General features: G+C 43.8%; 2 protein-coding genes across 3 annotated transcripts in view; one reads left to right on the forward strand and one right to left on the reverse strand.

The window, feature by feature from the left end:
- The window catches only part of cand1 (cullin-associated and neddylation-dissociated 1), a 21517-nt gene extending 7278 nt beyond the window's left edge, over positions 1–14239 (reverse strand). The window contains exons 1-7 of one of the 2 annotated variants that reach the window (XM_034577708.1): positions 4746–5103; positions 1684–1759; positions 1257–1324; positions 863–1017; positions 329–452; positions 145–232; positions 1–62 (exon numbers count right to left, since the gene is read on the reverse strand). The exon at positions 1–62 is cut by the window's left edge and continues 107 nt beyond it. In XM_034577708.1, coding sequence (XP_034433599.1) covers positions 1–62; positions 145–232; positions 329–452; positions 863–1017; positions 1257–1324; positions 1684–1759; positions 4746–4813 — 641 coding nt within the window. In that variant the 5' untranslated portion in view covers positions 4814–5103. Of the gene's footprint in view, positions 63–144; positions 233–328; positions 453–862; positions 1083–1256; positions 1325–1683; positions 1760–4745; positions 5104–14233 lie in introns of those variants that run through there. The other variant, XM_034577709.1, reaches the window with a different exon arrangement.
- grip1 (glutamate receptor interacting protein 1) overlaps positions 10226–17500 on the forward strand; it is a 37499-nt gene continuing 30224 nt past the window's right edge. The window contains exon 1 of the mRNA XM_034577714.1: positions 10226–10491. Coding sequence (XP_034433605.1) covers positions 10437–10491 — 55 coding nt within the window. The 5' untranslated portion in view covers positions 10226–10436. The remainder of the gene's footprint in view (positions 10492–17500) is intronic.

Here is a 17500-nt window from a genome sequence, read left to right on the forward strand (position 1 = left end):
AGATCGATGAAGACCAGATTCCCACAAGACATCACCAGATGTCCCAGAGCCATGATCGTCCTCTGAAATATTCGGTCGTGAATTCATCACAATGCAATAAAACAACAAGAGTTCACCTGGAGAGCTGAGGGTTAAGAGACGCACCTTTCTGACGGCCAGTCTGGGGGAGGTGAGCTGAGGGAGCAGACAGCTGAGGATGGAGGGGTGGAAGTTGACCAACAGACCTCCCTGTCTGCAGACACACAGAAATAAAGACGGAAAAATATTGTTTGTGTAAATTCAGACACAAAACTTCACGCAGAGTAACGGACAGAAAGAGACTCTGTACCTGCACAGCATGTCGGCCATGATGTCGAGCGCCTCCAGCTGAACAGAGACGTCCTCCTGTTTGGCGATGGCACTCGTCAGACGACCCGTTATCTTCTTACAGACGCTAGCAGCTAAAGCAGAGCCTGTGAAGAGACAGGAAGAGACAAAGACAAGTGGTCGAAAACAAACGAGTAGTGTTGAGTTGTTTAGTTTTATATGTTGACCAATGAATATGTAATATACGTTGACTAGTGCGTGTATATACTATATAACTTGAGTAATGCATTATATGTTGAATAATGTATATGTTATACACATTGAGAATGTATTCATTATATATGATGAGTAATTTACACATTAAATTTGTTGAGTGGTGTATATTAGTGGTGTATATAAGTTGTGTAATGTATATGTTACATTTGTTGAGTAGTGAATATACTAAATATCTGAGGTGACAGACGAAGTATGTTTAGTATTTTTAAGTGACCGACTATCAGAGTTTTGAGTTATATATATTATACATGTTGAGTCGTGTATATCATATATATTTTACCACTGGAGGCGGGCGGTAACTCTCCGATCACAGTCTTGAGTCCGATGGAGGAAATGTCTCGGAGCTGTTCCTTGTCCGACAACATGTTGGTGCACAGCGTGTCCACGATGGTCTCCACCTGGTACTCCTTCACCTTACTGACCAGGGGCCCCAGGCTGAAGAAACAAACGCACCCACAGTTTTTAAACACGCACTGAGGGTCAAACAGATGCATCCACAGCTACAGACGCACCCACAGCTACAGACACACCCACAGCTACAGACACACCCACAGCTACAGACACACCCACGGGTTCAAGAGAGGAAATAAAACACAGTGGGAATTCATAAGAAATAAAAAAAACAGTGACTCGTAAAAAAAAAATAAAAGGACTTAAAACGTGTGTGTTTTTACCATTTGACGGCCAGATTCTGTACTTCTCCATTCTTGTCTTCAAGCAGTTTCAGAATCATCCTCACCACCTGTCAATCAATCAATATATCAATCAATAAATCTTAAAATTTCACTGGTCTTATAGGTATAGTTATAAACAGTTATAAACAGGTTTAAACTTCCTAAATCTTCCTCTTAGTAAAACATATGCCCCGAACACAGCTGGTATTAACACTCGTCCTGAGAGATCCGATCCCAATGTGGACACAGACAGACCATCTCCGAATGTGGTCTGTGCTTAGAGCCGACCGCTTGTGAGTGAATCACAAAAACCACATGTTAATACCAGGGGTGCACGTGGCCTACAAGAACCCTGAAGAAACCAGTCTAAAGGATAGAAACCAGAAGAGTCCAGTATAAACCAGATTACACTGGTATATGAACCAACCTTCCTCTCGCTGTCGTCGTCCAGTTTGATTGAATCTTTCTGTAGCTCCGTCATCAGGTCGTTTGTGGCCATAAACCTGAAACAGAGAAAATAAAAAGCGTGAAACTAGTGATCTGATATATGAAGCTGATATGACGACTCGTGACATGAACTGAAAACTGTGTCAGGACATTGTCTAGAGTTGGTTTTTCACATGTGAAGCAGCAGCAGCAGGTTGTCGGGTCCGACTCGTTCTCAACAACAGGAGCATGTGGGGAACATTCAGGCGAGGGGGCGGAGCCTGTAGAGCAGCAGGAGGCCGGACATGACGTATAAACTCTGCTGTGGAAAGACCGGCGTCGGCCCTCAGCACCAAAAGCTCTGGAATCTCCTCGTCTTTCCAGTTTCACGTCTTCAACACGCGATTTTCTGGACATTTAACTCACATTCTTAACTCGCTCTGACATTTTACTCGGACGGTTTGTTTCCCCCAAATATCTTTTTTGTTCAGATGGTAAAAACACAGATGTGGGTCGTCTGTTTGAAAATTCTGATGACACTTTTTGCCGCTTTAAAAGTTATATCTGCTGACACCATGTCCAATCCAATATTTATTATATCCCAGGCGGCACGCAGCACACATTAAAAGCAGAGAGGCGTTTTGGACGCGTTTGACGGCTGAATGAACGCGCACGGACGAAATGTGCTGTGAACTCACCAGCAGAGAAACATCACCCAAAAAGAAAGTGTAATTATCTCTCTCCTGCAGAGCATGTGCTGATGCAGACGCCACATTAAAGCGCTCAGATCAGGACTGAAAGGATTCCGTTTGCTCTGCTCGTTCAGGGTCAGTGGACGTTTTTACAGCGGCGAGGACGGATAGCGACACGACTCATGATTTCACGGGCTCCTCGCACTGAGCGGGCAGCTGTCAGGACTGATGAACTGAGGAGCGAGGCTGAAACGTATCTGTTAAATGAGGATTTCTCTTTCAGGATGCTACAGCGTGACGTTGTATGAACATGATTTGAAATGATTAAACACGCGGACATTCTCAGTCTTATTGGAGCTGCAACATGTCGGCATGTTTCACATCAATTAACACAAACAACTCGTGCTTCCGATTCACGTTGAGCAGAGCAAGTTCCAATCATTTTTAATATCGATTAATCTGTTGATTACTTCACCAACTTATCAATGAATTTCCTTTGTACAGAAAATTGTGAAAAATGCTGATTATTATTCCCGTCGTCTTTGTGTGTTTAGATTTACTCGTCTAAGATTCAGTTTATTATCCGAAGAGAAACAAGCAGAAAATATTGACACAACCAAACTGATCGATCTTTAAATGTTCTGATAATCTGTGAGTTTCCTGCAGCTTCCTCCCACAGTGCAAACACATGCAGATCAGACATATTTGTTATTAAATTGTCCACATGTGTGATTGGTTGGATGTCCAGGGTGAACCCCGCCTCTCGCCCACTGTCAGCTGGGATTGGCTCCAGCTCTCCCACGACCCTCAAAAGGATAGGACGTATAGATGATGGATGGATCTTTGCTGTGCAAAAGCTTTAGGACGCATTTACCTTCATGAAGCCACATTGAGGATTTGTTTCGCCACAGGAAGCAAATGTTTCATTCACCAAGTCGCTCGCACATAATGGAAGTGAAGGCGAATGAAAAACTACATTGATGTGTGTGCGACTGTTCCCTGATTGGGCGCTTTGGATTCTAAAAATGTAGAAGCGCTTGTTTTGATGCCACTGATGTCCCTGATCAAAATACTGCAGAGCTGTTGTCAGTTGTGCCGCTTTCTCTACCCGTATAATTTAAAAACAAAAAGGACAAGAGGGTGAGTATGTCTTGTCCATCCGAAGGGTTTCTGCACTGGTTTGATGAGAAGCTGATAACAGACATCAGGATCACCAGCGGGTGTGAGGGACACGTCATCACTTCTGTACCTTAAGGTCAATGAGTGTTTCTGTCTTCTGATCACAGCTGATCAGACCTGTATGTGTGTACGGGCCCAGTTGGCGTCTTTCCTCTTGATCCATAACCATTAGCTGCAGTGTTCTGTCGTAAAAAGGTCCATGTTATGTACATCTCTATATTCTTTACTATTCTATTTATATTTTAATACCATTCGTTATTCTACGAGTTTCCTCCCATAACAACATCTTTTGGACGACCTGCTGCAGAAACAGGTGAATTCCCGCTGAATAGGATCAATTAAGATTATTATTTATCTTATCTTGTTTGCTTTCCTTTGTTTTGAACATGTGTAAAGTTTGAGCATTGTCCAAATGTATTTATGCATTTTGTTGTTATTATTATTAGGAACAGTTTCTTTCCCTGTGCAGAAATTAAACTTCATATTAATGGACAGTCGCACACTATTGACTCCTTATATTACTTTTATCTTTCAGATTCCATTTGACTGTGATCTCTCTCTCTCTCTCTCTTTCTCTCTCTCTCTATGAACGTACTTTCTTATTATTTCACTATGTCTCTCCTTCTACATCAGTTATAATCCCGAAGCCGACAGTTCATCTGGATTATTGGTTATTGATTGAGGACAAGCAGGAGGTGTTTACCTGAGGTCTCCACCTGGGCCACCACACCCCCTCCACCACCCAACACCACAACACGGAGCTCAAACATCACAACACATCGTTGTTGGCTCGAGTGGCAGCTAGCTGACATGCTAACTTCACATGTTAATCCCTATAGCCGGCGGACACCGTAAACATCCAGGCGTTAGCTGACATCATGCTAGCTTGCGGCATGAGAGAAGTTGGAGCTAGCCGGCTAACAGCCGAGCTAACCGTTCCCCGGTGGCGTTTACCCGCGGCTCAGCTGCCGGTTCACCGGGTCACTAACCGGTCACCGCCGCTGTCGTCGAATCGAAACCGACGGTTAACCGCTAACTAGCGTGTTAGCGACGCGATCAGACAGGTGGCAGGCTAGCTGTTAGCACGAGGCCTGACAGCGCCAGCCACTGTTTTCAACCCTCCGTACAAACCACCGGAGCCACGGGGACGCGAGGCGGGCGGAGAGTTCGCCTCTGCGGGGCTTGATTTCACCTGAAGTCCTTGTCGCTGGAGGTCATCTTCTCCAGCAGGTTGGAGATGTGGTACGAGGCGCTCGCCATGTCGGTGTCCGCCGTTAGCCTCCTGCTAGCAGAGCGCTCAGTCAGTGGGTTCCGGCTGCGGTGACTCTGGCTGCTTCAGCCGCCTGCTGCTCGGGGCTTTCTGGGGCTCGGTTGCGCCTCCGGACCTGGTTCTGGTTCTCCTGGTTCTGGTTCTGGTTCCGATGCTGCCGCCTTCTCTTCTCCTACAGCGACTGTCGCATCCCGGGCCGCGGAGTTTGATGCGTTTGAATGGAACTCCCGTTCTGTCTGCAGAGGGGCGGGGTTAGCAGAGCTGGACTGTGCGGGGTCGAAGGTCACAGTTTGGGACGTGTGATTTATTCTTAACACGTTTTAATGGAACAGAGAGAAAATACTGTGTTCAAATATAAATACGATGTAACTTGTATTTCTACTTCTTATCGTGACGGTAGAGGTATTTGCTCTGTTTATTAATATCTTGTAAAAGATTCTTCTTCTTTCTGCTCCTTTTCATTCAAGATTGGAGATTTTGTGTTTGCATTTGTTTTAATTGGTCGATGAATGGAATAAACACATAAATAAATAAAGCACCCTAATGAAATACTCCACGACACGTAAAAGTCATGTACTTTTGTCAAGTCAAAATATTAAATATTAATAAATTATTATATATATATAATAAAAACGGTAATTTAAACTTGTGGTGCTTGAGTATGTTTTGATACTAAGAATTGTACAAGTAAAAACAAATATTACTCGTAAATTTCACTTCATCTCCATGACGACACCTTCATTAGATTAAATATCGGCTTCACTTTGTTCTTTAGGATTTTTTCGAGTTTTTAATCTTTTCCCTCACAAATGCAAAAAACATGTAGAGAGCAGCCGGACGACATGACAGCTCCCAAAAGTGAAGCCAAAACATCTGGAGCGCTATCTCACTATTTGCCCTCAAAACATCAGATCTCCCTTCTTCTTTCTATTCAATCATTTCAGTCTGTTAATGTCAATTTAGGAAACGACCTAAAAACCTGGTAACGTGACCGTGTGCACAAAGGTCGACTCTGCTGCGTCTCTTTCCTTCCTGTCAGTTTCACGCTTTGCTCTTTTGCGTCTAAAGAGCTGTTTGAATAAAGCTGACTGGATTCAAAGATCGTCTCCTGATACGAATCATCGCCTCCTTCACCTGCGGCAGGTGTCTCCATTCAGAAACCTCATGTAGAGCCACTTCCTGTTTACTCAACGAGGTAGAATCAGGATCAAGTGTGTGGAGCTCTGCGTGTGTGTGTGTGTGTGTGCAGAGCTATATTGAGCACATTATCCTCAAACAATGGATCACACACACACACACACACACACACACACACACACAAGCACACACACACACCCACACGCACACACCTTCTCAAGCACAAACACTGACAGGACTACTATACCTCATGGGGACCAAAGCTCGGTCCTGATGAGGCTGAATGTTATTTCTGAGGCGCTGGTTAAGGTTAGTTAAGATGTGGCTTGTGGTTAGGTTAAGGTTTGAGTTAGTCATGAATTGCTCATGGTGAAGGATCTTTATCACGAACCAGTTTGGGATTCAAACCCTGAAGAAATTAAGAGCCGTCCTCACACACCTTCAAAAAGCTGTTGGATGGTTATGACTGTGATTCATTAACCAGTTACTTGGTTTTCAGGATTGACAGAGAATAATTTGTCAGTGCTGTGTGAAGTCAAATCTTTGTCCCACAGGACAGAGTGAAGGACGAGGGTTAATATTCAGCTGTGTTGGTCGTACAGGGGCTGGGCAACGTGTCCTCACAAGTATAGAAGCCTGAAGTGTGTGTGTGTGTGTGTGTGTGTGTGTGTGTGTGTGTGTGTGTGTGTGTGTGTGTGTGTGAGATGAGTCACAGATCAGTTGAGTGGGATGTTTACAAACCCCCAGGCGCTCTCTCTCTCTCTCTGTTGACACATAATGCAGCCACTGACATATGCATGCTGTGATTCCACAGTGTGTGTGTGTGTGTGTGCACGCGTGTGTGTTAATGCATTGACAGCGTTTGACAGTAATCTATGAAATGAGGCTGCAGCTGCATCTCAAACACAGTTTTCTTCAGATGTCTCTCAGGAAATGACTGTGATGATGATGATGATGATGATGATGATGATGATGATGATGAGGAAGGTCTGATTATAGCTATGAAGAGTCTGTTAATCAACCTAAAACCTGACAAGGAAAACGATGAATCATTTTTTTAATCAATGACTTTATTTAACATTTTGACAAAATAGAAAAACATGAGGTTATAAATCGACCATATCTATCTATCTATCCATCTATCTATCTATCTATCCATCTATCCATCTATCTATCTATCTATCCATCTATCTATCTATCTATCTATCTGTCCATCCATCATCCATGTTAGCAGTTGGGACATGGACCAAACTAAAGAATCAAAGCACGCGCATTTGTATCTGAGACATTTTGGCTTCATTTCTGGACAGTGGAAGGAAGTGGAGACACGTCATCCATCTAACCATTTTCCACCATTTTAAAACTGAGATGATATTAACATAAAGCGTTCGTCCATCACTTAAGTCCAGAGAAAGATGATACAGCACTAAAAGTAAGAGTTCCCAAAAAGAAAGGGCAGATCGGAGACACAGGTCCTAACATGTCCATTTTGACCTTTCACTTGACGTTTTGACCTTTTTGCGGCTCTGCAGGATGATGTCAGCTGTTTTAAAATCCTGAAATCCTGACTGTTCCTGTCTCCACATAATGTTCTGGGTAGTCTGTGATTTAAAACACATTTCAAGACTTTGGACGATTGGACGATTGGACAGTCAGTTAGTCGGTCAGTCAGGTGATCGGTCGTTCTGTCAGTTGGTCAATCAGTAAGTTAGTCGGTCTGTCAGATGGTTGGTTGATCAGTCAGACAGATGCTCAGCCCGTCAGTTGATCGGTCGGTTGGTTTGGTAGCTCAATCAGTCAGTTCCTCACTCAGTCAGTTGTTCGGTCCACCACTTTAATCTGAACCCAACTGACTTTGGAGATCCCCTGACTTTTCATCATCAGGTCAAATTTTGAATTCGTTCATTACTTTAGAATCACAGTGAAATAATCTGGGTCACTCGGTTCAGCCTGCGTCCGAGAACAGAGCAAAGTGTGTGTTTAGTGATTGTACTGTTTTCTTTTCCAAACACGATGAATTTAAAAAGATGAATCCCCCAGAAGACAAAGGGTTTAATGACAATAAGTTGTCGATGCGATAAATAAAAACAGTGAATAAAGCTGCAGGGACTCACACTGAGTCTCTCTCTTCATATTGAGGTCAGTCTCTGCTTTTTGTCTTGTAGCCTGCAGAGACTCATTCTTCCACTTCACTGATTCTTTTCCTCCTCTTCCTCCTTCACTCGTCTCTCCACAGCTCCACGGGGATGACAGACGGCTACTTGTCATGTTGAAGGCTGTCAGTTAATCACTGTTGTTATTGGCTGTTTTAGATCCAGTGGTTTGGATTATGTGTGATGATACCAGTGGGTTTTCTTGTTTCTGTCAAACCATTAAATCCAGTCTGATGTAAAACAGACAGAATCCGCTCCTCTGAAATGAATAAGTCTTTGTTTCTGTTTCTGTAAATTTTACTTTAACCATCTTACTAATAACTATCCATCTAAATGAACTAAAATGCGCAATCCAGACACCAGGTGCTCTAACAGATAACTGTGGGAGATTATCATCAAAATGACCGACTGGTTAAAAAGGTAAGATGTGTAACACTGTGTTGTTATTCCAGGCAAACATCACACTACCTCAGGGAACATTCGCTTAGTAAACTCGTCCAAATCCAGGAGCTGCTAACATCAGCCTGAACTCTGATTCTCAGAATTTAATATAATCTGTGCTCCAACAAACTAATTTTATGGTTTGATGATGATAGAAAACTAAAGTTTATACTGTGAAATGAAATGTGAGGAAAATATCCTCAAAAATTCAAAGGTCCAAACCGTCTTTGACAGTGAATTACTGTGTCGTCTGTTTGCTTCCCAGTCGTTTACAGTGTGTTTTCTCTCATTGTCAGTTTGGCGTCACCTCCAACCTTTGTTCTCTACTTTAACTGGAAAAATGAAAGGCTGAAACTTGGCAGAACTCCCCTTCAATCCAGGACTGGGTGGAGATGGGGGCTGAATTCCTCAGGGGCGAGTCAGGACAGGAACCAACCTTCAAACAGGTAACCTGTGTATGTGTGTGGTTTCCAGGTTAATGTGTCTGTGGCTTCATCATTATTCCAACAAACTGCGAGTGTCGCTGCTGGAGCTGAAAAGCACGTGGAAATAATTTCCCCATCATGAATAGTTGAATAGAATATAAGACTGGAGCAGTATCTTAGGTTTACAGGAGATTTCCATGTGTAACACTGACTTGTGATTGGTTGAGCACATGTGCAGGCGGGACCATGATACTGCATCTCCACCACGATTACTACTCACATATATGTGCGATATTACAGCTTCGTGTTTGTGGAAGTGGAGACACGTCGTCCATCTTTACTTACAGTGGCCAAACCCAATGTTGAAAACAATCGCAGTTTTTCTGTGGTATTTGTTCAAATGTTTGTCGTTTCCTCTTGTGGTTGTTTTATGGGCTCAAACTGAAAAAGCACATAAAACAACGTGGATGGAAGTCTCATTAAACAGTTAGAGGGGATTTATGGAACATCTTCACCTGATCGTTCCACCAGAAGCACTTAAGAGGATATTTAGCCAAAGACTTTTATTGATCCCAGAGGATATCCCTCTCTCCCTCTCTCCCTCTCTCCCTCTCCCCCTCTCCCTCTCTCCCTCTCCCTCTCTCCCTCTGCTGTGAATGAATGAAGAACAGAGGTGTGTGTCGTCATGCAGGGGCGGACCTAGGATTTTTCTAAATCAGGGGCCAAAACGGGGCCTCAATTAAACAGATTATGTTGTTCCTCTCCAAAAGAGCTTAGAAAATAAGAATTCTTAAGAAGTTTTCATATTCGTTGTTAGTAAGTCAGAAGCTTATTTAAAAAGGCTACTGACAGGACAGGGGCCCTTCAGGGGCCAATTAAGATTTAAACTGAGGCCAGTGCCCCCCTGGCCCCACCCCTGGATTCACCCCTGTTTAAATCGCAGCGGATATTAGCACATTGGAGAAAACTTTTTGTTAATTTACGCAGAATTTGTGAGATTCTTTCATTTCATTTCATTTCACCGAATTCACCTGCACCTGCACTTCAGAGTTTCCTCGCGTGCTCCTTCACTGTCATCACGTCACTCCCCCCCCCCTCTTGAGACCACAAGAGGCTCGAGGGTAGAGTTACCAAGAGGGGGAGGGGGTCGAGAGACACCGACAAAGAGAGGGAAAAGAGAGAGAGAGAGAGACACACACACACACACACAGAGAGAGGAGAGAGAGAGAGAGAGAGAGAGAGAGAGAGACACAGACACACAGGGAGAGACAGGGAGAGAGGTAGAGAGAGGTAGAGTCCGACAGGGGGAGGTGGTCTCTGTATAGTGGAGCAGCTGAGGAAGCTAATGCTAACTAGCCATGTTGCTGTCGCCACCGCTGCTGCTCCTCCCGCCGCTGCTGCTGGTGTGTGTGTGTTAGCGGGCCGCCCTGGACTCCCTATCCGCCCTGAGGTGCATCATGCCCGGCTGGAAGAAGAACATCCCGGCCTGTCTCCAACCGGACCAGGAGGGAGGTAAGACCGAGAGACCGGATCGGACCGAACTGTTCAAGCCGGCGAGTCCCCCCCCGCTCCTCCACCGTGCGTGTGAACGTGTCAGTACATACCTGTGTGTGTGCGCGCGTGTTTCTCTCTGAATGTGTGTTTGAGCGAGCGCGTGCACCACCGATAACCGGTGCGGTCTCGTGCAGACCGTGACTGTGAAATTAGTGAAAGTTGGTAACTAACACCGTGAGCGCGTGCGTGTGAACGTGTGTGCGTGTGTGTGTGTGTGTGTGTGTGTGTGTGTGAGTGAATCTGACGCAACGGGTGAGGTAACGGTGACGTTACGGTGATTTTCCTTTTCACGCTGTGTGGCGCTAACGTGTTCATCGTGACCGGGCGATCACCGGTGACCAGTGGACCGGAGTTAGCCGCCGGGCTGCTAACAGGCTAACCAGCGGTTAAACCGGGCGAGGGGCTGGTCAACCGAGGGTGTGTGTCTGTGTGTGTGTGACTGTGTGTGCGTGCGCGCGCTGCAGCCCCGGTGTCAGTGCGTTTCTGTCGGTTCCTCCGGACGTTGACAGGCTTCGCGTTAAGAAGCCGTGACAGCAGCGCTCCGTGTTTTCACAGCAGCTCCGTTAATGTCCCTCTGAGCCGGAGGTGTCATGTTGATCCTGCTCCCACCTCCTCACTGTCTCAGGAGGCTCGGGCTCCAGAGGAGGGGTTCACATCTGCTTGTAAATCATCTGATAATTAACTCTTCAGTCAATTGTGATATTAACCTGATGAAGACGAAGCATTTTCTGGTTCTTCCTTTACGTGAATAAGGTCATACTTGGAATAAGCAGTATTTTTTGTAATCTTAGTTGCATTATGAGCTGATTTCAGACCTGTACTCAACTCTGGAGGATCTGATGACGCGCCGCACATTGTCCATCCAACCCCGAGTCCGAACTACGGAGAATGTCTGAGTGAGAGCACAGCAGGAGATCCTCCGGAGGATAGGCCAGGAGCGAGTGTTGAGGACGTTTGTAGCACGCGATGGACGCACAACTGAAAGAACACAAAAGAATACAAATATCTCCGGATGCAAAAGAGGAGCCACAGAAGACGTCGACTGGAAAAGAGGAGATTTGAGAGGTTCTGGTGATCAGGGCGGACGCTGCCTCCTGCTGCTTCATCCCTCGAGTCTGAGCGGAGAATCTCCCGCTGCCTTGTTCATCTGTGAAATAAACTCCGGAGAAACTCTGGACTCCATCGTCTCAGGAGTTCATGTCTGAAAACGGCCACAAACATACATCTTAATCACTTTAGACTTAATCACTGATGACGGTTACCAGCGGCTGGATGACATGCAACCTGGATGTAAACAAGATGGAGAATATTAAAGAATTGAAGCTTTTGTAAATTAAGAAAAAAACGGTAGAATCGAACATTTAACTAATTCAATTTGAGGTTTAAAAACCAAATAACATCGGACATAATGATGTGAGTCATAATCATCCTCTGTAGCATGTAAACAGAATGAATGGAATATTCTATTAGCAACTCACGTAAACACCATAATCAAGATAATTTCTCATTCTGAATAAGTGTGAATATTTGTTTCCACGTAATCGCAGTCAGTGTTGTGGAAAAAGCTCCAGCTCAACGCTTCGCCGTTTTAGCTCTTCAATTCATTCCAGCTGAGTGTTTGACCACTTATCTTCTCTGCAGAACCAGAATCCATTTATAAACTGATTAATTTTTTTAAATGAAGCTGTTATTGAAAGCTTAAACACAGAAATAAGTCGGGGATCGATTCACTTGATCGTAGAACAGAGAAATACAATAAAAAAAAAAGAGCAACAATACAATAAATGACACTTTCTCCAACGGTGGATTACCAAGTTGAACATTACGTATTGATCAGGCTCATTCAGCAGAGACGTGTCGTCTCCGAGGAGCGGGGCCATTGTTGTGGACCACTCTTTTTAATGGGGCGGGCGTTTCTTCCCTCAGAGTCGCAGCAGTGTCCGTTTGGTTGTTGTGTGTAAGAGCCAAAATAATCCATCTCTTTTCAAAAGAGTCCTCGAGCTGCAGCGAGAGACCGACTAAAGCTGCTTTCGCACTTTTTCGCTGAAATTTCGCAAAGGGACTGAACGGAAGATTTATTTTCTTTCAATCAACCGAACGATTAAACAACTCTACGGTGATGCAGATGGAATTATTAATCTTAACTGACTTCAGTGATAAGCAAAAAACATTTGCTGCTTCAAGCTTCTCAGTCTCCGTTGTGTCTTTTTGGGAAGAACCTCAGATAATGACATCACCGTGACGTCACCCGGTGGTTTGTGAGCCGATGTTTTGAAGCCTTTGTGTCCAGCGCCATCTTGGTTTTTTGAAACCAGAAGTAACCATATTTGGAGGAGCAGTGGGTGGAGCCTGTCTGAGAGCTCGAGGACACGGCACGCCCACTTACACCTGCACCCATTGGACGGTACCAGCTGTCAATCACACTGTGGTATCCACCCCCCAATACATCCAGTGCTTTATGGTCTGTTTGACTCTAAATGATCATAATTCACTAAATGAACATCAGCTGTTTGAAGAAGACTTGAAACTAGAGACTTTGACATAAACTCCTGAATGTTTACTGACGTTATAAAGTGAGAGTAGAGTCATTTTCTCATGGACTTACAAATACATTCAGACATCCAGTAACCAGACGGTTGAATCTAAGATTAAAGTTGAATACTCTCTCTTTCATTATTATTATGACACACAAACACATCCAGTATATTGATACACAGGCCAAATGCTGATTTCTGTGAAAGTCCTAGCAGTGGAATTTATGCAAAACGAAACGAGGACACTCTCTGAAGGGTTAAACAGGGTTAGAAGCAGCTGCATCTCTCATTTACGAGTAAAGTGGAGAATGTGGCCTCGTTGAGTGGAGTTCAAACCTTTTAAACACGAGCTAAAAATGGTTTGTTGAATCTGACACCACATGTGGAAGCAGAATAACTGCCCCCCCCCCCCCCGTACGGTTTAGGTCGGTGATGACGCGTCGGTTTCTGTTCATCGATACCTTTTCAAATATGAGCAGAATGTGTCTCCTTCAATACAATGTGCAAGGAAACAGGCAACAGGTTTATTCAACTGTAAATACTACACAGATGGCACCAGACACCACAGCAGCTACAAACAGACGCTAATACCAGTACATTGTTGATGGAGATGTGAAGGAAGTGTTGCCTCCATTCTACATTAAAGGATTTGTGGATTAATACGCAACAGATTGTGTTTGAATGTACCAACCAAAAAAAAGATCCAAACCTCCGTTAAACTAAAGCAGTTTTCAGACGTGAACTCAAAACTTCCATCTGGACATGTTGTGCAGCAGGTTGTCGGGTCCGACTCGTTCACACCAACAGGAACATGTGGGAACATCCAGGCGAGAGGCGGAGCCTGTAGAGCAGCAGGGGCGGAGCCTGTAGAGCAGCAGGAGGCCGGACATGACGTATAAACTCTGCTGTGGAAAGATCAGTGTTGTTGTTTACAGCTCATCCACACCGGCGTCGGCCCTCATCACCAGAAGATCTGGAATCTCCTCGTGTTTCCAAGTGGACGTCTTCGTCTTCTACGTGTACGGCTCCTCTTCTTCATCCTGAGATGTTTGTGTTCTTCCAGTTTCACGTCCGTCACGTGTTAGAAACCTCATCAACACGCCCACTGGGAGTTTTGCAGACATCTTTCTCACCATGGACCCACTCACTGAAATGTCTGGAGCAACTGACTCACACATTTGATTTCTCCCATACTGCCCCTCCTAAACATTTCAGGAAAAGATCCAGACTTCATAGCAGGTCTGAAAACAGCCTCATAAAGTAATGATATAAAGATAAAACACCAAACGTTTTATTTTTTAATAATGCTGTTCTCTGTCACAGATTTTTCGTTAACTCAGTATCCTTTTGGTTTCAGACTGTTGAAAAACCCCGGTCATTTGAAGACACTACCTCAGGCAACAATTGATCGATAAATCAAGATAATAATCATCAAATTAATCAATATTGAAAGTAATTGTTACTTGCAGCCCCGGTCCAGAGCCGGAGTGGGTGTGTTAAATGTTTTTAATCAGACTCGCTTCAGCCCCAGAGGCTGTCGTAAAGATATTTCATGGTTGATTTAGTGTTGTGTTGTAAACCTGTCTGTGGAGCTCATGGAGAGATAATAATGCAATCTTCAGGTATACGGCTTCAAGGAAAGCGGCCGCTCGGTCCTTCGCAGTGGGATGTTAGAAAAAAACACAATATAATGAAATGTTAAATACAAAAATCTGAGCAGCAAAACATGTGACACCTGCAGAACAAGCAGAGAACAGGGTACAGTACGAGAAAAGCTCACAAAAGCAAACGCAAAGGGAGTAAAAATAGATAACAGGTAAATAATAGATGGACGAACCATCAGAGACAGAGTACTACTGTACACCACTGTAGTAGCGTGGATGAAGTCAGGTTTATTTGTATAGCTTGATTTAATACAACGTCTCAATGGATTTTTCAACACTTCATCTCCAACAAGATTAGACATTAAACCTGGAACACAGGAGTTAAATACAAAGAGAGAACGTCAGGAGATGAAATTCAAAGGAACATCTCACCTCCTGGTGAGCAGCAGGAGACGGAGGTGGAAAAACAGCAGCTACAGAAACTCAGCGGCTGTTTGCAGAGAGTCAAGTTGAATTTTACCTGGAGTTTGACATTTGGCTTTGAAGATGAAAGGGAAAATGACAATTAAATAGAGAAATAGCAAAGACAGTGTGATTAGGTTTTTGTATTCAGGATAATCAGACCAGTGTAGAATGTTAAAAAAAGAATTTTTTTCATTGTGAAATGGAAATAAAAAAATGGCAAATATTAATATTATGCTTTTGGCGTTTTCTCCGTGACTAAAACTCTCTTCTCACTCAACACATCATTTACTTCTCACAATCTGTGTTTTGGCATAAATTTACTATTTATCCAACATTAATCTTGTTTTGGACAAACTTCATTTTCCGTTAAACAATAAAGTTTAACAATTAATGTGCAGATTCTCAAATAACTTAAATAAATAAATAATCTTTTGTTCTTGCTGATTAATTATCCCTTCATTAACTCATTGATTAATTGACTTATGATAGAATATATATATTTTTTTTTAGTTAATGACATTTAATTAAAAATAAAAGGCTTGTTAGTCTTTTAAGGGTCCACGTCACACGTTCAGCAAACACTGTTGTTGAGGCTTCGAAGCGTCTCTGTTCAAACCACTCAGGGTGAAAACATGGACGCCGCCTCCGGCAGGTTTTTGCTTCGTGCTGATGACGACAGTGTCACGTCCACGACCCTGTTTTCTCACCTGGTGACTCCAGAAGGGACGGACACCTGTCCACCCTCAGGCCACAGTGAGAGTCTGTGTTCAGCCCCCCCCCCCCCCCCCCCCCCCCCCCCCCCCCCCCACAAAACACCTTCATCCCAACAGCTCGGTCCGGAGGAGGTGACCACGCTTGAATCATGTGAATCATGTGCATATTGAGGAGGGTATTTTTGGGACAGTCTGTCAGTTCTTTATTAATAATGTATTTAATCATTAGTTCAGGGATTCTCAGCCACAGGCTCTTTCACTCCAGAGGAAACGGCTGCAGCTGCTAATTTAACAGATAGAAACCACAACATGATTCAGAAGAACAATCCACATACTGAGTCACTGCATCACCAGGATGAGTTACTGTTAACCAGCAAGGAGAGCTGGTTAAGCACAGAGCTAACATTAAAGAATAAACTGTTGGAAAAAATTCATTAAATCTATTAATAAATAAATCCTTAAAGTTAAAAAACTATCAAACTGGTAGCAGCTTCTCAAATGTGACAACTTTTTGTCCTTTTGTCATTTATGACCATACATTTAATATTTAGTTTATTAATGAATCTGGAAACGTCATCTTGAGCTCAGACTTTGTGATTCAAGCATTTAGTCGGTATGTTTTTAACATTTCATGACTAAACGACGAATTGTAATTTTGTAAAATGGAAATAATCACAAATATATTTCAACATTATGTTCAATGTGTTGCTGCATCAGACTAAACAGGTTTAACTAATAAACTGCTGTTGTTACGTTTTAAATTAAAACACAGTGAAAATTACTGAAGTCGTGATGAACACACGAGCGTTCTGTGTGAGGATGGTACAGCCAGAGAGTGTGTGTGTGTGTGTGTGTGTCTGATGATTACAGTGTGTTACTGTGTGTGTGTGTGAGACGGCATGACATCATCCCACCGTTTTAAGCTTTTTGACTAAGAAGCAGAGAAAATGGCTCAAACACAAACACTCACCAAGAGACACACACACGGTAACACACAACGTCACAAACCATTTTCTCTCCAGCCGAAACGCGCGCACACACACACACACACACACACACACACACACACACACACACACACACACACACACACACACACACACACACACACACACACACACACACACACACACACACACACACACACACACACACACACACACACACCCTGTCCTTTAGGAGATGCTGATGTCAGAACTCTGCTCATCTTTGTCCTCAGGATTATTGAAGTAGACCTGTGTGTGTGCGTGCGCGCGTGTGTGCGTGTGTGCGTGTGTGCGTGTGTGTGTGTGTGTGTGTGTGTGTGTGTACATCCACATTGCTCAGCTTAGTGTATTATCCCTATCGTCTCTGACACATTTTACCAAGTCTCTCTCTCTCTCTCTCTCTCTCTCTCTCTCTCTCTCTCTCTCTCTCTCACCACGTCTCTGTGGAACAAACTGCTGATTGTGTGTACGTGTCGTTGTGTATAAAACTCTGAGTTTATCCCGTTAAATGTGTGTGTGTTTTAAGTGTGTGTGCAAACATTGTGTCACAAGGCAGCGCAGTACGAGCTCCTGCAGTGCAGTCAACACACACACGAACACCACGTTAGGCAGTTGAACGTTCAGACTCCATCAACATCGCACTTTATTTTTTACACCAACACTTA

Source organism: Hippoglossus hippoglossus, chromosome 23, assembly GCF_009819705.1.
Source record: "Hippoglossus hippoglossus isolate fHipHip1 chromosome 23, fHipHip1.pri, whole genome shotgun sequence".
Taxonomy (NCBI): Eukaryota; Metazoa; Chordata; class Actinopteri; order Pleuronectiformes; family Pleuronectidae; genus Hippoglossus; species Hippoglossus hippoglossus.